Genomic DNA, 20,585 nt, shown 5'->3' on the forward strand with positions numbered 1-20,585 from the left:
ATTAATTATTAAACAAAACTATTGAATCATCCTATATGCAACGTGACGTCAAATTTATGTCATCGGCATGAAAGTTACGGGCCCTGATGCTTATCATTTATCAACAAAATAGCTAACTGTAATAGACAATATTATATGTATAATAACATATAGTTTTATATTAGGCCCATTTAAACTTTATTTCTAGTATATTCTCTCGTTTAAACAATAAATTTCATGTTGCAGGAATGTTCTGCGAACATTCTCAAGAATGTTTCCGCTTTTTGGGAATGTTCTGCAATTTCTTAATTGATGCGTATGCCGTATATCGGTATATTATAAATATAATTGATAAATAATATGAAATTAACAGTTTTTTACATAAATATTTCCCTTAGTGCGTTTTGACATTATCCGATCCGATATCAGATGTAGGAAGGATTTCAAAGATAATAATAAAAATGGCGGCTTAAATATATGGGATATCGGTCCTACACGGGATATCGGATCGCAGAATGTGAAAACGCACTTAGAAAAGCAGATAAAGCGTGTAGTAATTAATAAATGAATATGTGACGGCCGGATAGTGTACCTATTCGTACTGTCTAAGACATCGAGTACATACATACATACATACAATAGGGATATGTACTCGATGGTCTAAGATAAGGATGGTGGTGCAATCGGCAAATCCGCACTCCCACGCCGCCGCAGACAGCCCGCGCCGCGTCTGCGCTCCGGCACCCTTGCCTTGTACCTATACAGCCACCTTCATGAACAGTGGGGTACACTGTACTTATTCTCATAAAACACATATTTTTCAACGTATTAAGAGACGCCACAGGAGACCGAAGGCCAGGCAGCTTCCTAGTACATCGCTCAATGATAGTCATGATAAGTATCAGACTAAGAATTGAGCGAATTATGGTGGCATTGGCAGGTCTATCGTCTCGTAGCGTCGGTGAAAGCTAGGCTATAGGCGTGGGCGGCGAGGGCGCCGGCCGCTGCGCCGCCGCCGCGCTTAAGCCAGGTCACATTCACCTTTCTGTTCGGATCGAGTTCCTCTAGTCTAGTGATTTGTGTCACCGACCTTTCCTCATCTATTCGCCGATTCTGACTACTTACGCTGACTTTGCACATTGACACTTCAGAAACCTCAATCCCCATACCAATATGAAACTATGATAAAGCTCACACAGTTTTGAAAAGTATCAGACATGAGAAAACTGTTTGGACTAGCGTATTAAGTTCTTACATATATGTACGAGCATATGTATTAAATGTTAATTATAAATGCTCTAACTAAACATATAGGTAATATCTCGATGTCCCGTGTGCTATTGCTAATTTGCTACAGTACAGAGGTACAATAGTTATTTGTTTAACAAGGGTGCAAAGATGTTTTTCCCCTCACTAGCTCGGAAACACGTGTTTTGTCCTTTAATACCAGCGGGTAAAAACGCATTTTATCCACTAGTAGGTAAAGTAATTTCACCTTGAATAAAGTCAAATTAACTGCTTTAAAATTGATAAAAGTAGGTGAATCTAGTAATAAAGATGATTTACCACCTGTGGAACTACTGGAAGCAGTGATAAACGCATTTTTTGCGTTGTAGTTTCCTCGCTATAGTGAGGGGAAAAGTTTTGTGTTACACTCGGGTGCAAATTTATTTTACTTCTCGTGTGTTAAAAACCTCGCAAGTTCGGGATTCTATTCTCGAACCACTCGCTTCGCTCGTGGTTCAACTATAGAATCCTTTCACTTGCTCGTTTTTCAATTCCACACTCGGCGTTAAAATACAACTTTGCCCCCTTGTATAACAAATAACTATTACCGCGCGCACATAATTACCGATATTGAGAGCAAGCGAAAGATTCCAACATTTTTCACCGCAAACTTTAACTAGACCAAGGCTGTGCTAATACATACAAGTAATTATAAGTTTGGTCTTTAACATCCAGAGCGTAATTAATTAAAAAAAAAATAAGCACCAATGTATGAGTTCTTACGTCAAGTCAGCGAAGTACGACCAAGGATGATTTATATGTATAGGATCTACAATCTTTATTCTAAGAATCGTACCTTAATTTTTTTGCGCCACCTATTAAATAATATCTGATGATGCCTACCAATTTATTTTTTTAAAAAGGTCTATGACATGATATCATGATATTCAAATAAAGAAGCATGATATGTGTTCTCATAAAAAATAAAAATACGCAAAAATATTTGAGGAAAATATGATTTTGACCACTCCCAGGCTGCGAAACAACGCTATGTAGTTTTAAGCCTAAAAGGACCATACACTTTAGGGGTACACTTTTTTGTATAGGCTTTCCCCCTTATTCATAAACGTTCACTAAAGTTATAAAGTCGATAAAGTTCGTTTGTCCCTTTCTATCACACCAATACGTCGGAAAGGGACAAACGAACTTTATCGCCTTGATAAATTTAGTGAACGTTTATGAATAAGGTGGTTTGTCTGTCCCAGTATTACATATTACCGTCCTTGGTACGACGTATTGAACTATAATAAAGTAGCAATACATTGCGTGCTGAATTATTTAGTATGAAAAAATAAAAGTAGTCTTTTTATTAAATCATATGAAATTATGTTCCTTAGGTCTTACACTAATACATATAATAACCCTTTAGATATTCGGTAATATCCAAAATACACACTGTCCACAGACAATTATCTATAGCCATAAATTTAATTTTTTTATGAAATTACGTTGCACACTTAATTAAGTGGTAAAATGCAACTTTGACAGTTGGTGTGGTGCAACCATTTTTAAGTTAATTCTTTCTTAGCAACGGCACAGTATAATAAAGAGTACTATCGTACTATGGCAAAGGCTATCTATTATAAAATTATAAGTAGATATCTAAGACGCGTATCTCACTATACTGATCAAGATCATAGTGTAGAGTCTTTGTGGAGACAAAAGAGTCACAAAATGAATAGATTCAACTAATCTTCTCTATAAAAACAGACTCCAGTGTGCACTTAGTTGGAGACCTGCCCTACAATCTACATAACACATGTTGTCTTGTACTCAGAGCTTCCCAAAATATCTACCGCATTGTGCAAGCATCTATGTGTAGTTATTCATACTTAGCATAATTATATTCACGTGTTTATACTGTCCATCCCATCCTAGTTTGATAGGGAATGCAAATTGGTTCTGTATTATAGTCTATCATAAAATCATTTTTTCTACTCCCGAACTGTAATTCGTCATTTACAGGGTCGTGCATAGATCTTTCAAACCCTTCATAAAAGTCTATTCCCCAAAGCCAGCGTCCGCCGGCTTTCCGCGCATGCGCGCAGTATCGAAAAAACTGAAAACGCATTGTTTGGCTCTGTAACCATGGCAACGCATTGTTATAACGATACTGCGCACTTTGGGCAGCTGAGTTGACAGTGCAAACCTTTGCGTCAAAATACAAGAAACAGTGTGAATTTCACGAAAATTATTCAAGAAAACTATTAAAAACTGAGTGCATGGTCGTAGAAAAAGTATTGTATGCAACGGTGTTTAACTGAATCAAAAAATACTCGTGGCGTCTTAATAACAATTTTCGGCTTCGCCTCAAATTGTTACCCACGCCACTCGTCTTTTTTGACCTCCTTTAAACGCCTGTTGCATAAAATCCTATATTTTAATTGAAACTTGGCAAAGAAAAATCAATAGCATATACACGGTGAATAAAAGAACCATGCTGATATCCAGAAAGGAAATTTGGCTGTTCCATAGAATAGAAATGAGCGGCGTCACGTCACTCGTAATGTATGGAACTGCCATTTTTATTTCGCTATTTCAGCATTGGTCCCATAATAAAAGTAGGTAGTTCATTATGACCTCAAAAGTCACTACCTATAACGTAGGGGGGAAATGGATAGCATATCCGGTTTTGAGTTTTCTCAAAAAGTCATCTCTCCAATCACTCTTTAATAATAATCATATACTTATGTATCTCCGAGTGCTCTGAACTCTTGGAAGGTAGGTACAATATCCGGTCCCGTAGCCGAATGGAATTTCTGTGGCGCTTGGCGTTGCGTTGTCGCCACGACAATAGAGGCGTGTTCAGATATTTGTGAGCACCTTGGCCTCTCCGATATATCTAATGGCGACTGTACTCAGATTTATTTGAACCTACTTACATATTTGAATATCCTGATGTACAACTAGGGACTATGTATGGACTACTTAACTGTTTCCCGGAGTTCATTCAAAATCCTTTCAACCAATCTCTACTTGTATAAAAGTAGATACTTGTATCACTAAATCACGCTAATATTAATAATGTAAGTATGTAAATGTAAATCGTTTTGTTTTATGTTGTTAGCCTCAACGTAGCTCGACCCGCCTCGAGTTTTACGACGGTTTTACAAGCTGGAGGGTTTACGAGTATTTTCCATTGGCATAAACGGAGAAGCTAATTTCCATACAAGCTGCGACTGACGGGAAAAGGGCACGTCTCTCTGTCGCGCTCTGAACCCACTATTGTCTGTATTGTAGCCATGCTATTACTTGTTTAGAAATAAGCATAAGCATGAACATCGATAAAAAAAAGTAGAATAAGGAAATTATGAATTTAGAAAAACAAATAATTATGCAGTAGGTACGTAAGTTAATATTTAATAGGTAAAATTGATACTGTTTTGAGTAAATATAATAGTATACGCTAGTCTTCATATTTATTTATTTCAGCTAAATCAGTGAAGAAATTCTAGAAGCACCTATCAGAACGTTTTAAATCGTCGTAATGACCTTATAACTACGATTGCTGTGTTATACGATACGGCATACAGTTTCAGGTCGTTCGAGTAGTAAATATGTAGTACAGTCGAATGTTAGACAAACATGTAGTCGAGTCGTACCTCGGGCTGCTGTTAGTGCAGACGCGGCACTACCACGCCCGCGGGCGCTCCAGGCTCGTGACATGAGTGGGAATGCAAACTGCTTATATGTTACCTACGCTATTGCGCGCTTATGCCTAAGTACTTTTCTCTGTTTTTGTTAGGGGAAATTTCATACACTTTTTTATCGACGCAAGGTTCTAAGGACCAGTCATACCAAAAGAGATTAGTTGTTCACGCAACGCCGTATACCACACAAAATACTAAGTATTCGATGTATGGGGTGTTTTGTTTTATAAACTAGTGCAAAAGCAAACTATTTAATTGGAAAAGTAAACTAACTTTCCATTTTTTTTAGCTTCTTGATTTCCCAATTATTAATCGCGTACCCAAATAGGAAATTATTCAAGATTGTGCGCAGGCGTCGATTGCCAAATACATCCGTTTAAGATGGAGCGATAGCCCTTTGGCCATTAAGCTTTTAAAAGTTATAAGAGTAATATGTCTGTGATGGGCCACGTGGGCGAGGCCGCGCGCCCACGCCGCTCTCGCTGTAACGCGTGTGACCTCAGGCCGGGCACGGGCACGGGCACGGGCACGGGCACGGGCACGGGCAGATACTAATTTTACCATTCTTTAGGTCATTGCTAAAACACTAGCTGTTTTTCATTTCCCATGCTCTGAAAGAGAGTCATGCTGTTCTAAAAAGTATGCAGAAATTACACTAGATCATTTTACTTCAAAGTCCTTTTTTACTCGGTAATTAACTATTTTTTTTTTACAATAAGGTAGATTTTAAAATTATTTGTAGATTCGGTAGCATAGTACCTAAGAATGATGACCGGCTCATTCAGATCTTAGGATTTGTTAAAAAATGTAGTTGTAGGCATCTTGCGTTATACATACATACCTATATATTATGGGTCCATATTGGCTCATATAAAATTATTTGTTATAAAATTATTGTTTATACCGATTTGTGCTCCGAATGATCATTTCTCATAATTTTACTTATCATAATTTTATTTCATTATTATCAATAGTACTACTCTCACTGTTCATAATAATCATTTAGTCGAAAATTTTTAATCATAAATTGTATACAAACATTTAATAAGATTCATAATTTTGTGTTTAAGAAAATCATTCATCATAAAATTATTTAAAAAGTTTTGGGGAAGTTCTATGAAAAAGTTGTGCCATTTATAGAAGCGCGCTTGAAGCTTTTACAGTGACATATACAATTTACATTAAAAATTCGTTTCTGGTTCGCTCACGGTCGACCTAACACGCTCCTCCTCGCTACGCTCGTCGTCGCACCTAACAGGACTGTCATATGTGATGTCTGTTCTGTTAATCGTATCAATTTTTATTGGGTTGGTAAGAAAGTAATGAGCGAATCATAACCAATATTGTAATTTTTATTTAATTTATTATTTTAATCATTTATCAAAAATATAACGGCCTTCGTTATCTACTACTTGTCTCCATCGTTCTGGTAAAGAATGAATAGCATCGGCGAAGAAGTTCTTAGGTTTAGATTCAAAAAACTCAGCTATGTACTGTCGTAGATGGGCTTGATCATCGAACTTTTTTTCATTCAAGGCATTGCTTAGCGATCTGAACAATGCGTAATCCGTAGGTGCCAAGTCTGGATAGTACGGTGGATGAGGTATCACTTTCCAACCTAGCTCCAATAGCTTTAGCCGAGTCATTTTTGCAATGTGTGGGCGAGCATTGTCGTGTAAGAAAAAAACTTTAGCATGCTGTGGACGATTCTGACAGATTTTTTGGTTTAAATTTTCAAGCTGATTACAATATACTGATGCGGTAACAGTCATTCAACTTGGTAGGAGTTCCCAGTGAATAATACCATGAATATCCCACCAAACGGACAGCATAACTTTTTTCGGGTGAGGCTCTGTTTTTGGTGCCTCTATTCCTTTTTCGTTTGGAGCTAGCCACTGACGTTTGCGTGTGTGTTTTATATATAAGACCCATTTTTCATCTCCAGTGATAAGATGGTCCAACCAGTTGAATGTGCGGCAAAAAGACAGAAGTTGTATGCAGATATCGGCACGGCGGTTTAGTTGATCTCTATCAAGTTCGTGCGGTATCCAAACACTGTATTTGTAGTTTTTTCCCAACTCGTGTAAATGTGTTTCTATGGTGACATGAGAGCAGCCTAACTCGGTAGCAAGAGTACGACTCGTTAGCCTCGGATCTCCTTCCATTAAGGTTTTTAATTTGGCTACATCAATCTTCACCGGTCGACCAGACTTAGGTTGATCTGATAATGAAAAGTCGCCACTACGAAACCGCTGGAACCATCGTTTCGCCGTGGCCTCAGACACAACTTCAGGAGCAACACGCTGACATATATTACGCACTGCTTCGGCGGCTGAATGGCCAGACTGAAATTCATATAGTAAGCAATGCCTTACATGCACTTTTAATTCGTCCATTTTCTTCCTTATATTAGCTCGGCGACAGCTAGTGAATGACTGACGAGAAACTGTGCGACTCGCCCTTTATATACTTTCGACCATAGAAGATTCTAGAACTCTCTCAAAAATTTTATGTGGAATTCAATCGATCGCTCATTACTTTCTTACCAACCCAATAATTTAATTTGGATTTTAATGTAATAATTTTTAATGTATTTCAACCATTTTCTTGTTAGTTGTTTGTCTTTTTTTAATGTTTGCATGTTAATATATAGAAATTTAATGTAATTGGTATGTGTATACCCAATTTCAAAATTGTACTTTGTATGCCTATCGGCGAAGCATAGCGCTCTGACAGAATTTTGTACCAACATTGTTACCTATGTTTACAAAGAAATAAATCGTTTAAATCGTTTAACAATAATAATAGATCGACCGCAACGCCGGGCCGTGCTCGTTGACATCACCATCCCCCATGATGAGAATCTCGTGAAAGCCGAGAAGGACAAGTCCAGTAAGTACCTAGACTTGGCTCACGAGATAACCGCCATGTGGGATGTTGATTCAACGATCATTGTTCCGATAGTCGTTTCAGCGAACGGTTCTCATAGCGAAGAGTCTCGATCAACATCTTAAGAGACTCTCGCTAGGTGACTGGATCAAGGGCCAGATGCAGAAGGCGGTGATCTTGGACACGGCGCGGATAGTCCGACGGTTCCTCTCTCTGCAGCCCTAACCACCGGCAGCTTGGGCCCTGCCCCGCTGCTGGCGGCACCCTAGGTTAGGTTTTTTATAATGTGTTTATATGTTTTTTATATTGTTTTGTATGTGTTTTTGTATTTTACTTTTATATTCATATTATAAAAAGCTTAACCTAAGAAGCAAAATAAATAAAGGAAATATAACGATAAATTATATAACTCGCAATCGTTATGATCAATAAGTATATAAACATAAATATTAGTATAAAACGTATTTATGATGAATGACATTATGAACATAAGTCATTCGAAGTTACGATAGTTATTAACACAAAATTGTTATAAATAATGATCGTTATAATGTAAAATTGTATGAGAAACATTTTCTGACTACCAATAATCTATATAACAATTTTATATGAACTTTGGCGCATCCCTATATTATGCATACTCGTAAGAAGAACGCGGGGGGTTAGGTATGCTAGGTAGTCTAATAGCGATACCACACGCTGTCAGGATCACTCCGCGCCATAAGACCTGAAAGGCAATAACAGGTTTGTATGAGCAACACTCACCTTCTTCTCGAGCTGCAGCTTGTTCTCGAGCGCGTGCATGACGGCGCGCGAGACGCGCTCGTCCAGCGCGCGCAGCGCCGCGTCCGCGTCCGCGCGCGCCAGCGCCTCCACGCCCTCCACGTACGCGGCCCAGGCGCCCGCCAGCTCCGCCACCGGCGCCCCCACGCATCTGCAACAACACACACCTGTCTTTATATCGTTTATCTACTCCCGAAATGTTATTCGTCATTTACAGTGTCGCGCATAGATCTTTAATACCCTACATAAAAGTCCATTCCCCAAAGCCAGCCCCCGCCGGCTTCCGCGCACGCGCGCAGTAACGAAAAAATTGAAAACGCATTGTTTGGCTCTGTAACCATGCGCGTGCGCGGGAAGCCGGCGGGGGATGGCTTTGAGCAGCTGGCTCGAGCGCTGGCAGTGCAAACCTTTGCGTCAAAATACAAGAAACAGTGAGAATTTCACGAAAGTTATTCTAGAAAACTATCAAAAACTTAAGCGCATGGTCCTAGAAAAAGTATTGTATGCAACGGTGTTTAACTGAGTCAAAAAATACTCGTGGCGTCTTTATTCTGTTTCGCCTCAAATTGACGTCATTCGACAACCTCGGCCGTTCTAACCCGCCTCCCGCGGCTTCTGTATGCTATTAAGGGAGTGTCGTTCTCACGATAAAACCTGTGGTAGAACAGAACGGCCGAGTTCTGACACCGCTGTGCGTGAATGCGAGCCAAGCGTGCACTCTTATAAGATATGATATGGTGCGCGAGATAAGAAATCATAGACCAATCGCGTTGTAGCGTTTTATTGAGGCGCATCAAACGAGAAGGATCAGCCGAAATTATTTCGATGGGCTTGAATCTTTGACTCTTAGTGCGTTTTCACATTATCCAATCCGACATCGGAAGCATCAGGACCGATATCTCATACACTTAAGCCGCCATCTTTGATTTTTGCCTTTGAAATCCTTCTTAAATCCGATATCGGATCGGATAATGTGAAAACACACTTAAGATAGGTTCTGCCTAAGCTAACTTTTAAATTTTCCGCGGCGCGCAGCACTTAAATTAGCAATTTAAAAAAAGAGCACATTTTTAGGGTTCCGTAGTCAACTAGGAACCCTTATAGTTTCGCCATGTCTATCTGTCCGTCCGTCCGCGGATAATCTCAGTAACCGTAAGCACTAGAAAGATGAAATTTGGTACCAATATGTATATCAATCAAGCCAACAAAGTGCAAAAATAAAAAATGGAAAAAAATGTTTCATTAGGGTACCGCCCCTACATGTAAAGTGGGGGTGGATTTTTTTTTTCATTCCAACCCCAACGTCTAATATATTGTTGGATAGTTATTTAAAAATGAATAAGGGTTTACAAGGAAAAAAAAGTGCGTCCCCCCCCTCTAACTTTTGAACCATATGTTTAAAAAATATGAAAAAAATCACAAAAGTAGAGCTTTATAAAGACTTTCTAGGAAAATTGTTTTGAACTTGATAGGTTTAGTAGTTTTTGAGAAAAATACGGAAAACTACGGAACCCTACACTGAGCGTGGCCCGACACGCTCTTGGCCGGTTTTTTTAATTATTACCTCTTATCATTACTCACCTACTTAATTAGTATAATAATAAATAAATAAATAATACATTTGTATAACTCTTTACTTTCAGTCATAGTAATAATAAATAAATAAATATTGGGGGACACCTTACACAGCCACCTAGCCCCAATAAACTTATTACTTTGCACATTACCTACATTTAAACTATGTATCTACAAGAAACTTCTGGACTTTTAGCTACCGATAGATTAGGTATAATGTGTACGTAACATAGTATAGACTACTTCTTATTTTTCTACATTTCACTTGTGATTGAAGTAGCGGTAGGATCTTACCTATCTTTACATTTAATATAAATTCCTTCAGTTTACTCCAGACGATCCGTGAAGCCTTTGTGAGTCTCTGCGGGGAGTTCTTAACTCAAGCCAAGAGCTTAATTAGCACAGTTTCAAGCTGACTCAGTCGGCTATTGAAATATTTTAATTAATAAAGCATTACTCTTCAGCCAAGACTCTTATTAAAAAACTTAAGTAGTTTATCCTGGTACTTACTTTTTTAAATAAGTAATTGAGCGCAAAGGTAATTAACTAATAACAGTTATGAAATTAGAAATTTTCAGTGAATACTTTTATATATTAGGTACCTGTAGGTATATAATTAGATATATAATTTGTAGTTACAGTTACAATGGTGTCGTAAACATGACTCAAAAGGGTTTTTTGTATTCGCCGTGGCAGCAGCTTCCGCGGTGCGCATGCGTTCAATAAATAGCCAATTGAATAATAGTAGAGCGGTGCATGAGTGATCTTACCCTCGCACGACGTTGAGACAGTAGTGTCGGCAGGGCGGCGCGTCCTGGCCGCGGCAGCGCGCGCAGCCGGCGGCGCGCAGCAGCCGCGCTGCGCACGCGCCGCTCGCGCGCGCCACCGCCTGCTCCGCCGCTGCCAGCGCGCCCGCGCCCGCGCCCAACGCCACCAGCAGGGCCCGCGCGCCCTCCATAGATTTCGACAACGTCATACCCAACTGTCACACAAAACAAAATATCACTAAGTTAGAGCTCTGTGTGTTAACCTTTGTATGAAAACAATATACGTAGCAATAAAAGCTAAGCTCACCTGTTGTGGAACATCTCCAAAAGGCTGCACGGCGTCATAAGCATCTTTGACACATATTTCGTGCTGGACCGTGAACTGCTTGGTGTCAAGTTTGAGTATATTGTGGTAGGCCAAGGGGAAGAGTTCGCGGAAGAAGTTGTCAGTGGCGAGGGGGAGGTTCCGGGGCGGGTCGGAGACGAGGTCGCCGAGCCGGGCGGGAGCGGCGGGGCGCAGCGCGGCGCGCAGCTCCGCGTAGAGCGCGGCCAGCGGCCCGTGCGCGCGCGCCGCCTGCGCCCGGTACACTTGCGCTAGTAACACCGCCGTTTTGTTCTGCGACTGATGTGACAGCGCCGTTAAGTGCTCTGTGTGACAAAAAAAGTTACCATAAATTACCCGAAACCACCATAAAGTACACTATAAACTATAAGAAAGCACTCTGTAAGATATACTCTATAGAGATCTGGCTGAGCAGCCGGCCTGGCCAAATGACAATCGTTGACGCTAGACGCTGATCGAAACGCAGTTTGACTCTGTCGCGCCAATACGGAAGAGCGAGCGATACAGATATACAGCTACGAAATAGTTATTTGTTATACAAGGGGGCAAAGTTGTATTTTAACGCCGAGTGTGGAATTGAAAAACGAGCAAGTGAAAGGATTCTATAGTTGAACCACGAGCGAAGCGAGTAGTTCAAGAATAGAATCCTGAACTTACGAGTTTTTATAACACACGAGAAGTAAAATACATTTGCACCCGAGTGTAACACAAAACTTTTCCCCTCACTATAGCGAGGAAACTACAACGCAAAAGATGCGTTTATCACTGCTTCCAGGTAGTTCCACAGGTGGTAAATAATCTTTATTACTAGATTCACCTACTTTTATCAATTTTAAAGCAGTTAATTTGACTTTATTCAAGGTCAAATTACTTTACCCACTAGTGGATAAAATGCGTTTTTACCCGCTGGTATTAAAGGACAAAACACGTGTTTCCGAGCTAGTAAGGGGAAAAAGATATTATCGTGAGCGTTTGTGCATTTGGCTAAATAACATTTAATATTACTTAAGATTTTACTGGCAAATTCATAATCAATAGGAACCTATAGAAATATTACCTACGACGAAATGATCTGATAAGTATAACATGTAAAGGGTTACACTCGCAGAGGCTAATTTGTTGCACATGATCAGGCCACGGATTATTTTTCGCATTGTAAGATGAAAGAAAACTATGGAGTCGATATTAAAACTAAACTACCGCAACAAAGTAGTCTGAACCAAACAAAATAATAACTAATTTGATATAGTTACAGGGTAAATGTAACCCTTTACCAAGCAAAAGGCTTCCCAAATCACACCACATAAAAAACTTTAATTACATTCAGTAAGATTAATTTTCGATTAACATTTTCGATCTGTCAACCTGCACAAGGGACAAAAGTATTACGGGACTAAGAAAACTAGTGAGTATGAATATGAATTAAAGATTAGTTTTAATATCGACTCCATAGTTTTCTTTCATCTTACCATGCGAAAAATAATCCGAGGCCTGCACATGTATGATACATGACACATCAGAAATATTAAAACCATAAAATTGTCATGTATTAAATATTAGTTGTTTTCTACAGAATAGTATTTTATGATACAAGTTCGGTAAAGAGGAAATCCCTCTTCGCACATGTATCGTTCGACGTTTTTCAGTAGATATTGCCATTCGAAGTTTAACCTGACAGGAAAAGTACTAAGTATGCGAACTAAGTAGTGCGGGAAAAAACACCATAATGTACTTAAGTACTGAAAATTATATTATCTACTTATAAATTAACTGAAGGATTCGATGCAGAAAAAATTGCTTTTAAATCAAATCAAACACTATGCATAGGGGTTAGTAACTTATTAATAATCTGTGATAGGGGTCCGTGTTTACAAACATAAACCGTTATCGTACAATACATATACATATAAGTGCATACCTATACAAGAATGCGGCCTAGAGTCCATGACAGATAAGATACCTATTTAAACTAGAATTAAGTTAAGACAGAGTTGTCACAGCCACGCGGGCTAAGTGAAATAGTGGGCAGATAACATGAGGCTACGGAGACGCAGGGCCGGCGGCGGCGGCGCTCGGGCGCTAGCACCTGCCGCGCGCCGCGGGCCGCGGGACGGCCCGCATTCCTCGCCACTGACATGCTCGGCTAATAAACCCCGGGAATGCTCTTAACAAACCATCTTTCCACATTACTAATTGCAGGGAAATCCTAGTTATTGTCGTATACATATCAATTTGTTACCGAGCTTCAGGGTGGCGAAGATATTATGATTTCATATTTTTTTTATTTAAATATACTACACAAATGGGTCAAGTGCATGTTGGACCGCGTATAATGACGTGTTCCGTAGATTTTAACTAAAAAAAACCGGCCAAGAGCGTGTCGGGTCACGCTCAGTGTAGGGTTCCGTAGTTTTCCTTATTTTTCTCAAAAACTACTAAACCTATCAAGTTCAAAACAATTTTCCTAGAAATTCTTTATAAAGTTCTACTTTTGTGATTTTTTTCATATTTTTTAACCATATGGTTCAAAAGTTAGAGGGGGGGGACGCACTTTTTTTTCCTTTAGGAGCGATTATTTCCGAAAATATTAATATTATCAAAAAACGATCTTAGTAAACCCTTATTCATTTTTAAATACCTATCCAACAATATATCATACGTTGGGGTTGGAATGAAAAAAAAATTCAGTTCCCACTTCACATGTAGCATGTAGGGTACCCCCTAATAAAACATTTTTTCCATTTTTTATTTTTGCACTTTGTCGGCGTGATTGATATACATATTGGTACCAAATTTCAGCTTTCTAGTGCTAACGGTTACTGAGATTATCCGCGGACGGACGGACAGACAGCCATGGCGAAACTATAAGGGTTCCTAGTTGACTACGGAACCCTAAAAAACTCCGGCGATAAAGTTTATACCGTATATTTTTAAGAGGTGTAATTTCTTAAGTTTTTTCATATTTTTAGATTATCGGTTCAAATAAGAGGTTTGGCACAATTATTATTTTCTCAAAGATGTAATGTAACGGACCCAATCATGAACAGTTTAAGAAAAGTTTTCGCCTGTTTTTGATATTTCACTGATAAATGTAAAAATTCTACCGCTAAGCGTGTTAAATCTTTAAAGTCCTATCCTTCTTTTACGTTTCAAGCGTATTGCAGAATAGATACTCCTATTGGTTTCTTCATAGTTAACAAATTAAAACTAGGTGTTTTTTCTCCAATTATGGACGGCAGTTCTCCAGTAATGGATCACCCATTATGGACAGTGAAATAAGTTTAAAATTTTACTTTTAAAGCCAACTGATACTCAATGAGTCAATTTTATATACCATAAATAAAATTAGTTTGGGATATTTCAAATCTTTCAGATATAACCGAATTAATTGAAACTTCAAAACGAAAAAGCTCTACAACTCTAGTTTATGGTACATTGCCGTCAGTTTTTAGAAACTAATTTTAGACACTTATTTTTAAGGATTTGTGTTTTTTTGTCCATAATGGCATCACCGTCCATTATAGGGTATTTTACCTTAAGTACATGGACGGTAGGTAGTTAGTGTTGTTATAAGACTAGTCTTGAAGACTTTTAAACCTTAAAGACTTGCAAACCCTAAAGGTTCACGCTTTAAAGACTCAAGCGTTAAAGGTTTTAGCTCAGAAACGGTTCAGAACCTTAACAACTCAAGCTTTTTATGAGCTCTTAAGAGTGAGTCTTTAAGACTCGGGCTGCATAGAGAGCTCAAGCCCCCTAAACCTCGAAGGCCTGTGTCAAGCTTTAAGAGCTCAAACAACGAGCTTTATAGGCAGATAGTATTTATTTTTAACCCTTAATTTGACGTGTCGGTTTGGTAGATTTTAGGGTTCCGTACACAATGGGTAAAAACGTAAGTCTATTACTAAGACTCAGATATCCGTCCGCCCGGTCACGTCACCACGCTTTATCTCATGTATCTCAGGATACTAAAAAGTACGGAGCTCTCAGTGGGCGAGTCCGACTCGCACTTGGCCTGTTTTTTTACTTCTGTTGACCTTAGGATCTAGTTTATTAAAAGCTCTTAAGACTTAAATGCTACAAACCTTATAAACTTAAACCTTCAAAGCTTAGGAGTCTTTAAAGCTTGAGGACTAAAGACTCGAGGATTCTGTGCTCGTAAGCAGCAACGCAAACTTATAAGGTTGAGGCTTATATGGTCGAGGCTTTAAGGTTTGAGGCTTTAAGACTCAGAAGTCGCGACTCGAGTTTTGTAGTTTACGCCTCAAAGCTTAAATTCACAACACTATAGGTAGTGTTAGAGTTCCATAATTATTATTCTAATGACAGGATACCTATACTATATACCTAGGTAGATACACAGATTGACTAACAGTAACTTCAAGAAGGCTAGTGTCGCGGACAATCATAATATAGGCAGATAGTACTCTTTATTATACTGTGATATAGGTACAATTATTTTACTTAAACGCTCTGAGGAAACCACATTTGATAGGTATACAGGAAATCACCTGTGCTGTGCCTGTGCTCGTCGTGACTTAGTCAGCTTGATTACAAGGTTTATTAATGAAGACCGAAGTGCGCCAAGTGCGGTGCTATTACACATAATTATGGTGAAGACGACAAACATTTGTAGTTGTTTAAAATTGAAATAATAAAAGGCATTAATGTATCCATAAAATATAGATGTTAGAAGGAGATTGGAGGCGGGTGGGGTGTGGGAGCGGGCGGCTCGCCGGGGCGCCGGGCGCCGGGCGCCGGGCGGGGGCGCGAGACCTCCAGACGCCCTTCCCCGCGCTGCGGCGGAGCCGCTCAGTCTCCGCGCCCTGCTTCGACTCGAGACTCCACCAACACGGGGCTTGCCTACTTAGCGACACCCATTGCGATATATATGTCACAAACTGTTCAACGACGAGAAAACCACACTGACCTCTATACTTGACAACCGACGGTTTTAGTTAAACTCCTAAATATTCATGCGGTTGACTCTCTACGTCCGACGTAAGTTTATGTTTGTGTTTTATCATGCAATCACAAAAGGAAATCAAAAGATGTGGTGGGTTTTGTTATTGGAGTCTTACATCTTACAACACACTAACTTATCTTACAACATACCAACCAACAAGGAAAGAAAAGGAGTAGTACATACCTAATTTAAACAGGGAGGGTCACAAGGATTTTCCATGATTTGTAATTTTAAATGGAAGACTTATAATTTAGTGCATATGTATTTAAATAAATTTACATTTAAATAAGTATTGTTAATAAAAAGATAGAATTTCCCTGTCGCGTGTTTGCCGAAACTTAATTGCGACGTTGTTTCTTTACTAAACTTGTAAGGGCCAGTTCTTCACCCCCCGCTTAACTCAAGGTTAGTGGGCTGTCAACTGTCAAATTCCATATAAAATGGTGGGTTAACCCACGGTTAACCCTCCATTTTCGGTGGTGCAAGTGACCCTAAGCCATTTTGAGGTTAAATTAGTAAATGTTTTAATATAGAAAATGTTTTATACAACTAACTATATCTAAGTAACTGTTGATAGGTACATTACATTGATACTTATCGAGATTGCAAACTAAATTAAATTAACCTAATATACATATAGAAACTATTAACTAGCAATATCTTTTATTTGAGATGTTAATCGATATGATAGGTACTACCTGGAAAATAAATATTTTATAAGATTTATGAGTTGTTTTACTTCTGCGTCGGTCTTCAGAGTTACTCACAGCACAGTCACTATAAATACCTTCTCCTCTGCAACCACTGCACTGCAACCCGGTATGTAACGCGCCTTTGTTCTACAGGCGTAAGGAACACTCGACGGGCACTCCATTCAAGGTATCAATGAGTTCCTACAACCCTAATCACATGCACAAAGCGAGTGAGATCCATTGTTAGCGATTCCATTAATTTTGAATAGAGCATTAACATGAGTACCTACTATTTGGAAATATGGTAAACATGACAATAGACAAGGTAAATTATTTTAGGCGGACAAAGAGCGGCGTGGTCGGTTGGCGGCGGTGCGGCGACGGCGGCGGTGCGGCGGCAGTGCGGTGGGCCCGGCGGACACAATGCCGCGCGTGCCTCTTCCCGTGGACCCTCTCGTCGACGAGGATGGCGGGGTTGGGAGTGCTCTTCATTGTGCTTGTTGGCTTACAACTGAGGTCATCGCTCCTATACTCTACTCACAACTGCAAGTACCCTTTATAAACTAATTACAATAGGCAACTTGCCTCTAGTTAAAATAATTAAATCTATGCACGACAAAAAGAACAGATAAGAAAGACATGGATAGAAGGTATTTTTAAACCCTATCTCTATTTATAAGTCGGAGAGAAAGATATAAGATATAAAGTAAATCTTGACCGTGACGTCACTCGGCACAATAAAATAGTTTCCTACTAGTCAAATCAGCTTCTTTTTAAGAACTGTCAAAACGATTTGCTAATATGGAATTACTAATGGAATGGAATATGGAATACTATGGACTCTGGAACTCTGAGGAGTGACATCACGGTCAATTCAATGCTATATTAGTCAGGGACCAAACGACCTCTTTTACAAAAAGTCGTCGACATCTCTTCTAAATACCTAAAACAGGTATGGATGTGTTCCTCGTTATCTCCAGATTACGAATTGACCTGTTTTAGTTTAAGGAGGGGGGACGGGTTGAGAAAAAGGGGGAGAAAGATGGCGGCCGACCATCATAGATATTTATTCACATCTCGAGTCCTATGGCACCAATCTGTTCGTGCAAGGTGTCGTTTGAAAGCTTATTAAACCTACTTTAATTGTTTTTAAATAACTATACTCATAGAAGTAACCGTTTACGAAATATTTGAAAATATGTGTTTTTTTATCGCGCATGATTTGCACAAGTACTAGAAAAAATGCGTCTAACTCAATAAACAATAACTTTACCGCAATTGATGTTATTATAAAATTTTTGCTTCTATTCATGCTCTTTCTAAAAATATAAGTTTTATTGGTATATGATAATATATAACCATGTAATTACGAATTTGGTTTAGCAGGAGTCACTCTGCCCGGTCGCAGAAATGGGTGCTGACCGTAGTAAAGTATTCAATATTTTTGAGGTCCTATTTTACGGATCCATATGCGAGAGGTATGGTTTCAAAGCTAATTAAACCTACTATATTTTTTTATAAATAACTATAATCATAAAGGTAGCTGTTTAGAAAATATTTGAAAATATGTGTTTTATAGACCATGAGTCGCACAAGTACCTACTGGTAAAAAATGCTTCTTAATTAATAAACAACAACTTTTCCGGAATTGATGTTAATATAAGATTTACGCGGAATTTCGTGCGCTTTCTAATAACATAAGTTTTATTGGTGTATGATATTATATAACCAAGTAATTACAAATATGGTTAAGTAGGGGCCACAGCGCCCGGCCACGTATGGATGCTGACCGTCGCCAAATTTTCTATATTTTTCAGATCCTATTTTATTTAACAGGAATCTTTTGAAAGCATATTATGCGTACTATCATTAGTTCTCAATAATTTTAGTTGTAACTGTAGTAGCTAACAAAATATTTGAAAATATGCATTGGAACCGATGTGAGTAAAACATGCTTCTAGCTCAATGAATTATATTTTTTCCGCAATTGATATAATAACAAAATAAACGGCGAAATGTATGACCTTTTCAAATAATAAGTTTTGTCAGTATTGCATAAACAATTAATGTTAATTTATCCATCATACTCACTGCGCACCGTCATATACATGGATGACCATTTTCGTTGCCGTTTTCATAATTTTTAAGATTGTATCTTGATGCATGACCAATAAACAATAACTTTACCGCAAATAATGTTATGATAAGATTTACAGGACATTTCATATGCTTTCTAAAAATATAAGTTTTATTGATGTATGATATTATACAACCAAGTAATTACGAATTTGGTTTAGCAGGTGTCACTGCACCCCCGTGACGTAAATAGGTGCTAACCGTCGCCTAATTTTATGTATTTCTCAGATCCTATTTTAGCGATCAATTTGTGAGAAGTATCATTTGAAAGCATATTATGCGTACTATCGTTACTTTTTAATAATTTTAGTCGTAATTGTAGAAGTTTACAAAATATTTGACAATATGTGTATGAATAGCATTCGCACTGATACGAGTGAAACATGCTTCTAGCTCAATAAATTATATTTTTCCGCAATTGATATAATAACGAAATGAACCGCAAAATGTATGGCCTTTACAAAAAATGAGTTTTGTTAGTTTTGCTTAAACAATTAATGTTAATTTGTCCACCATACCCACTGCGCACGGTCAATCGTCATATAAACGAATGTCCACCGCCGTTGCCTTAATTTTTTCATCATTTTACAGATTTTATTTTACTGATCAATTAAGTATATAAGTAAATTCGATACGTGATAGATTATATTTATTATGAATATACGATTAGTGAAATAAAATCTGAAAAATCATGAAAAAAGGCAACGACGGTGAACATCCATTTATATGATGGTGCGCAGTAGGTGAGCTGAACAAATTCAAATTAATTGTTTATGCAATACAAACCAAACTTATTTTTTGTGTAAGTCATACATTTTCCGTTTATTTTGTTATTATTTCAATTGCGTAAAACTATAATTTATTGAGCTAGAAGCGTGTCTTATCAATGCCAATGCTATTCATGCACAGTAAAATACACATATTACTAATCAAATATTTTGTAAACTTCTACAGTTTCGACTTGAGATATTAGAAATAAAGATAGTACGCATAATATGCTTTCAAATGATACCTCTCACAAATTTATCAGTAAAATAGGATCTGAGTAACGTAGAAAATTTGGCGACGGTCAGTCAGCACCCAATATCGTGACAGGGCGCAGTCACCCCTACTAAACCAAATTCGTAATTACTTGGTCATATATTATCATACACCAATAAAACTTATATTTTTAGAAAGCGCATGAAATTTCGCGTCAATTTTATTATAACATTAATTGCGGTAAAGTTATGGTTTATTAAGTTAGAAGCATTTTTTATCTGTATATATGCAACTCGTGTTCGAAAAAAAAACTCATGTTTTCAAATATTTTGTAAACAGCTACCTTTATAACTATAGTTATTCAAAAGTAATTATAGTAGCTTTAATTTGCTTTCAAATGATACATCTTACATATGGATCCGTAAAATAAGAACTTAAAAATATTGAATACTTTACTACGGTCAGCGCTCATTTTTATGCGACCGGCGGAGTGACCACTACGAAACAAAATTCGTAATTTAATGGTTATATTATCACTTA

At 38.2% G+C, this 20,585-nt stretch overlaps 1 protein-coding gene across 1 annotated transcript in view; it reads right to left on the reverse strand.

Moving 5' to 3' along the window:
* Positions 1-20,585, reverse strand: part of LOC125241604 (division abnormally delayed protein) — an 82,124-nt gene that overhangs the window by 5,690 nt on the left and 55,849 nt on the right. Inside the window, exons 3-5 of the mRNA XM_048150165.1 lie at positions 11,238-11,578; positions 10,934-11,145; positions 8,571-8,739 (exon numbers count right to left, since the gene is read on the reverse strand). Coding sequence (XP_048006122.1) covers positions 8,571-8,739; positions 10,934-11,145; positions 11,238-11,578 — 722 coding nt within the window. The remainder of the gene's footprint in view (positions 1-8,570; positions 8,740-10,933; positions 11,146-11,237; positions 11,579-20,585) is intronic.

The sequence above is a fragment of the Leguminivora glycinivorella genome, chromosome Z (assembly GCF_023078275.1).
Source record: "Leguminivora glycinivorella isolate SPB_JAAS2020 chromosome Z, LegGlyc_1.1, whole genome shotgun sequence".
Lineage (NCBI taxonomy): Eukaryota > Metazoa > Arthropoda > Insecta > Lepidoptera > Tortricidae > Leguminivora > Leguminivora glycinivorella.